The 6752-nt window shown below is 40.0% G+C and overlaps 1 protein-coding gene across 3 annotated transcripts in view; it reads left to right on the plus strand.

The window, feature by feature from the left end:
• TTC33 (tetratricopeptide repeat domain 33) overlaps window positions 1-5992 on the plus strand; it is a 39614-nt gene extending 33622 nt beyond the window's left edge. For all 3 annotated transcript variants that reach the window (XM_039331805.1, XM_039331806.1, XM_039331807.1), the window contains one exon: window positions 4706-5992. In XM_039331805.1, coding sequence (XP_039187739.1) covers window positions 4706-5053 — 348 coding nt within the window. In that variant the 3' untranslated portion in view covers window positions 5054-5992. The remainder of the gene's footprint in view (window positions 1-4705) is intronic.
• Window positions 5993-6752: the final 760 nt, after the last annotated feature.

Below are 6752 nucleotides of genomic sequence, written 5' to 3' on the forward strand. Positions count from 1 at the left end.
GTTCCGAAACAGCTAGAAACTCGCCATGCCAGCAAAGATTGTCAGTCATAAAAGAATTAAGGGAGAACTGGGATAGCCATTTCAAACTTTTTAGTTCTTTTCAACCAGACATACCCTTCTGAGATTCGAACCTGGGCCGTCTGCATGTTAGGCAGCAAAAAAAATCCGCAGTTGCGACTGCTGCCTGTGGATGGCTCTAGTTTGAGCTGATACAAGGCAAAAGATTTCTCTCTCCCATATTTGGGTCAACAGGGTGTAGCATACAGCACTCTAGATACATATATATCTAGTCGTCAAGAAGCAACACAAGACTGACTTTATGGGCATTTTGAATTCGGTATACCCAGACATCCAGTTCACCATGGAGGAACAAAATCAGGGCACATTAGCATTCTTGGACGTACTGGTGCAGCGCTAACTGGATGGATGTTTGACCACCAGGGTATACCGAAAATCAACATGTACGGATAGGATTCTCCATTTTGAGAGCAACCATCCGACAGCCCATAAAGCCAGCTGTGTTAGAACCCTATTTAAGCGTGTGGAATCACATTGCAGCACTGCCAAAGCAAAGAGGGAGGAGAGAAACCATCTTTTCCAAATATGTAAGCGCAACGGGTATCCGGCAAAATTTGTTAACCGGTTCAGTAAATCATCTGAACCCCGGAATAACCCCGCACCCCAAGAACCCACACCCCAGACAACCATACGAGTTACCCTCCCCTATATCCATAATATCTCAGAGGCTACAGCGAGAATCTTGGCACCATACAACATACAAGTAGCGCACAAACCAAACCAAACGCTACGAGCAGCCGTTATGCACCCTAAGGACCCGCTCCCCAGCATGGAAAGATTGGCAGTCATATACAAGATTGATTGTATGGACTGCCCGTGTAACTATGTTGGGGAGACTGCCAAACGAGTAAAGACCAGGGTCCACAAGCATAAATTGGCAGTAAGAAGGGGGGACCAATATTCCCAGATATGGGCTCACATGGCAGAATTGGGCCATAGATTCAATTTCAGTGAAGTTAGCGTGCTGGCAAGTGACAATACCAAGGGAGGCCGCTTACTTAGGGAGGCGTGGCTCTCTAATAACAGCTCTATTAATCGGCACGTTGACTTGTGCCCAGCATATGTGGCGTTAAGATCGTGGAGTGCGACCAACCAGCTGCCCCACTACTGACGACCTAATAACAGCCCCAATAATATCAAGGAGAATATGTCAACCCCCCAACTGGCTCGGTGTAGGCTAGGTGAGGAAGAGCAATTGCGGAGCACTCCTACCACACTTACAATGCTAGCACGGACCCAAAGGAACAGCAGAATGAACCTGGCGGCTTGCCTGCGCCTGGAAAGAGGCGAGGCAACCGATCTGGAGAGGAGGAGACGACCCCTCCGCTCAGCTGAGGCGGCTGGATTGAGGATGTGTGGAGTGCGGAGTGGGGCCAGCGACGGACTCACGGACGTCTTGGAGAGTGGGGGGAGGGATGAATTGGGATGGGAGAATGCGCGAGAGGGTGGAATTTGCGAGACCGAACTGTTGCGCCTTCCACCCATGGACCCCGAAGACCCCCACGATGCGCACACGGGCACGGGTGACGGAGGGGAGAGGGGAGCGAAGGAGAGGCACGGCGGCACTCGAGAAGATCTTAATTTCACTACCTCTCCCGGACCGAGCCTCCGAATTATAACGCGTGTGAAAGGAACACAGGAGGCTCAGGAAAGGGGGAGGAGGAGTAAGGCGGCTGAATGTAATCACAGCCAGGGGACCGCCCCCCCAGTAGACAAACAATCCATCAACCTGTCCCAGATTACCGGCATATCGCAGCCAACTCAGAACGACTTACAGGATTGCCCGGATGACAGTTGGATGGGAGGAGAAAGTACTAAAGTCAAAAGAGAAGGCTATCGCAAAAAGAACAGCCGAGCGGACGATGATTGGGAAAGGAAGGGGAAGTGTACGTTACCACTCAAACCTGATGGGGAGGATGGGTTGAGGAACAGAGATAATTTGAACGGTAGGGGAGTTATCCCACCCATCCCAGAATCGAAAGAAAGGAGGAGAGATGACAACACACACGTAACTAAGAGGAATAGGAAGAAACAAACCAATCAAGCGCAGTTGAATCAATTAGGCCCGGTGATGAGATCGAGGAGCCGGGCGCAGACTCTGACTTGCCTATAAAAAACTCTCACACTTTCTGACGTTCTAGCCCTGATGATGCCAGCAGGGACGGCGAAAGCTTGGCACTTTTTAATTAAACTTTTATAGTTTTACTACCCTGGTGTTCATTTTATTTCTTTATATATGTGTGTGTGTGTGTGTGTGTGTGTATGTATTATTTTTAATGTGATTGTAGCAAAAACTAACTTTCAAAAATCTCTGGGGACTAGATTTTTGGTGACAGTTGTAGTCCTAGAGTTTTGGGTTGTGTGTTAGTGCCACAGTGTATGAAAATCAGAATTTCTGTTCAGTGGTTCTTAATGGTCAGCATTCTCTCAAAAACCTGAAATGAGGTTCTTTGTTCTGAAATATGAAATCTGGAAGCTTTCCTGACTCTTGTAGGATTTAGAATTAAGTGACTTCAATTACCATGGTTTAATTACATATTGTCAGGATTTACTTATATGTTTCACGATTGCTTGAAGACTATGTTTAACCTATCGAATTATCTTTTTATCCAAAGCAACTAATAATCCATATATATTATTAGAACAAAGGGGCTTAGTAATTCAGATTTATAAAAGTAAGTAGTATTCAGCTGTCACAATTATACAGTGATAAATCTATGCTTTGGGACCTCATTTAAAAAAAGAAAATCAAAATAGTCCTTTTGTATTTTGTAACATTGAATTATTTTCATATTTCTCCACAATCTTAGAAGTCTATTGATGCTAACAGCTGTTGCTGGGTGGTGGACCCCAAAGAATTGAGCAGAATTATTTCAAATGCTTGCTAAGGTCTGCTCTGCTTGTACATTTATGCAGGCAACAAACAAGATAAACAGTTCAATCTGTAATTCAGTGCTTTGGGGCAGAGGTTGCAATAATCAAGACATCACTCAATGATGAGGCTGTAAATGTCTTAGCTCATTTTTTCCTCTGGATCAGAAGGAACAGAATATTTTTATAAATACTTCTGATATTTTTGAATAGCCCTTTAAAATAAAATGACTGTCATGTTTAGACATTTGACATTTGATGTATCAGAATGTTTCCAGGTTGCACAAAACTTTTAAAAAAATATCAAAGTCTAAAATAAATCCAAATCGGATTATATACAACTGCCATAGAAGTAAATAAATAATCCTAGAAACAATATAGCACATTTTACATTGTAAAGACACTTTTTAAACTGGTAATTGTCTTCCAAAACTGAAAAGAACAGGTGTGCGTGGTTGGGTTCACATGTTACTATAATCCATATTAGTAAATTGTATGAATTCAGGGACTGAAGCTTGTTTCTCGTGGCTGATGTCTTAGTATGTTATGTCAGTTCAGCAAATTTATTTTGGCCTGTAAACCATGGTTAAACAAGCCATGGGTTAATGTGATACGTATATGTGGGTGTGACGGAACTTCTTTTGTAAAGAAAAGCTTTACAATTAAATAGTTGCTCAGTTTTTTACTGAATACAGTTGAGTATTATTTCTCATCCTCAGTCTTACCAGTAGTTCCTCACAAACGCAGTGTGACATTAGCACCTCAAACTCACACAATATTTTAAACAGTGTTTTAACGAGGGAAATAATGGATTTCTAATTACTGCACATATGGCATTACAGATAGTCCTCGACTTACAACAGTTCGCTTAGTGACTGTTGGAAGTTACAATGGTACCAAATAAAATGACTTATGACTGTTTTTCACACTTACGACCATTGCAGCATCCCCCCATGATCATATGATCAGAATTCAGACGCTTGAGAACTGATTCATACTTATGCTGGTTATGATGTCTCAGAGTCATGTGATTCCCTTTTGTGACTTTCTGACAAGCGAAGTCAATGGGGAAGTCAGATTCACTTAACAACCTATTACTAACTTAAGTGCAGTGATTCACTTAACAACTGTGGCAAGAAAGATCATAAAATGGGGCAAAACTCATTTTAAAAAAGTTTAGCAACAGAAATTTTGAGCTCAGTTGTGGTCGTAAATTGAGGACTACCCATATAGAGATGACTTACTAGTTAAAATTAAGTACCATATTCAGCACATAATCATTTTTGTAAGAAGTACATAATTTAAACAACAAAATGAATAAAGACTAAATATCTTGTCCCCGTGACCGACCCAGTTTGGAGCTTGCAAAATGAATAAATGTAATTATTTAAAAAATATATTTCTTTGGCTATTATATTTCTTCCTAATCTTTCCTCCAGTAGCTCAAGATAGCATTCAGTGCTCGCCTTGGATATGTTGAATTGAATTTTAATAAACCCAGTTCAAATCCAATACTTGAACCACTTACCAAAGCTACCAATGAATACGCTGTATGTGTTTCAAACGGGATCAAACCAGATCCGCACATTTAAAAAGATCAGGTTTTGTATTATAAGAAGAATCTATATAATCCCACTAGATCTCAACACAGTTCCATAATAGGTCTCTTAACTCTTTCAAGGCATGAAAGTACTGATGGATTGGCAGATGCTAATAATGGCTATGTTTCCATGCTTGTTTTTTTTTTTTTTTACAGGCTATTCGAAGTTTTCAGATTGCCTTGCATATCTATCCACTCAACTCTGAATTGTGGAACGAAGATCTTTCCTGGGCAAAAAAATTACAACAACAGAAAAAAGCAACCAAAACTGAGACAGGAACACAGGGGGCTGAGAACAAAACTTTGGAGGAGCCAATTCCAGATTATGACTTTGAAAGTGATGAGATCTTGGCTGTGTGTTCTGCCATTGCTGAAAAAGAAAAAAACACTTCAACCTCTAAAAATGTAGTGATTGTATCAGCTTCAGGGACTGTTGAGACCGTAACCGAACAAGAGGAGTCTACAACGCTCCCTGACGGTTCTGTGTTTATCAAAGCACGATAATCCATATGGCCCCTTCCTGTAACAGCCATATATATGAGGAGTGGCTGTTGCTGTTCTACTTGCTTCCCATTCTTGAGTCACTGAGTAGTGGAGATCCCCATTCCATCACATTAAACAGCGACAATGTGTCTTGTAGGGCCAGAGGAGGCAGAATTTGGAAAACTGAACATCAGTAATTTCATTGCTGTTCTTCCCAGATTGAATGCTACTTTGAACAACACCTTTGCAAATTTGGCACCTTCCTAATGCCACGGCCTACAGGTCCCACAATCCACAGATAGCATGGCTCATGAGGATGATGGGTGAGGTTCATGGAAGGTGAAGTAGAATCCTCCTCCCAAAAGGCATCTCCATTGTAGAAACTTGGTGTTCAATATAGAAAAAAAAAAAAAAACAGAACATAGCATGTCTGGAAATAGTGGCTTTGAAAATAGGAACTGGAAGTGTTGGGTCTGTATATATTTACACTGCCAAGAATTACAAAACTGGAATGGCTTTGTAAGCTTGCTAGCAATTCACTTACATCTGTTCTTACTGTGATAAAGCAAAGCAGGGGATGAGGCAAAAATTTCACATGCTTATACAGTTGTGGTACGGAATGTGCCGAACATGTTTCAGTCTATAGTCTTTTGAGTCAAGGTCATTCTGTTATCTTAATGTAGAGACTCTCAGATGTAGTTCTCAGATGCTGCTTTGAACACAAGATATTCTCCTTGTTTTTCCAAATCCAATTATAAAATACTGTATATTCATGAATCATAAGGTGGCCTTTATGCTTCCCACTATGAACTTTTAAAGAGGGATTATTTTAATAAAGATACAGGTATTCCTTATTTAGTTGGGATCAGGAATTGCAAACAGTCAGTGAACAATGGATATTAAATGAAGTCTATCTGTATCTTGTTGAGAAAAATCTGTGTACTGATTTTAATCTTTAATCAAAGAAAAAAAAGAAAGATGAACTGCAGTGGAAGCAATTTCTAACAGCAATTTAAAATAATATAATTGAAATTGTGCATATTTAAACATGTCTATTGGAGGATAATGTTGCAATCTGACTTTATAAATTCTTTTTAAAGGATTATTTCAATCCTAAAATAAAACATAACATGCTGTAAAAAAAAAAAATCACAGAGCTTTTAGTATTTTGCTTGTGTAATGGATATTCATCCTAAAATCCTGTGAATGGGCAGTATGAAAATGCTGTGGATAAATTAATATGTCTAAGCCATCACTTAAGATGAGAAATGCAAAGAGGGGGGAACCACAAAAACATTCTTTTTAGGGACAGTTTGTTCTGCTTCTTTAGAGTCTTGTTTAATCCATGTTTGATGCCTTTCTGGAATATTCAGTGGGGAGAAAAGTATGTGTATAATTATGCTTCTTATGGTAAATCTGGCAATTCCTGTCTAGTTCTTACAAATAAGTTCTATGCATAGCATTTCCTAGGTTTAATCCAGAGGCTTTGTTGGTGGCCTCAATAAATTTCTTAAAGCAGAGGAAGTATTAGTCCAGCAGGAACAATTGGTACATTTTACAGAGTTGGTTATAATCATTTGAAGCAGTGTTTGAAGATCATTAGTTTTTCTGTCTTGCCCTCATCCTCATCCAGATTCATATGAAAAATTTTTCATAAATGTAATTTTCATAAATTGCCACACAAATCAAACCTTGGACATAGACTATTTAAGTCTTTGTC

This window comes from Crotalus tigris, unplaced genomic scaffold, assembly GCF_016545835.1.
Source record: "Crotalus tigris isolate CLP2741 ecotype Arizona unplaced genomic scaffold, ASM1654583v1 scf7180000024438.1716836, whole genome shotgun sequence".
Taxonomy (NCBI): Eukaryota; Metazoa; Chordata; class Lepidosauria; order Squamata; family Viperidae; genus Crotalus; species Crotalus tigris.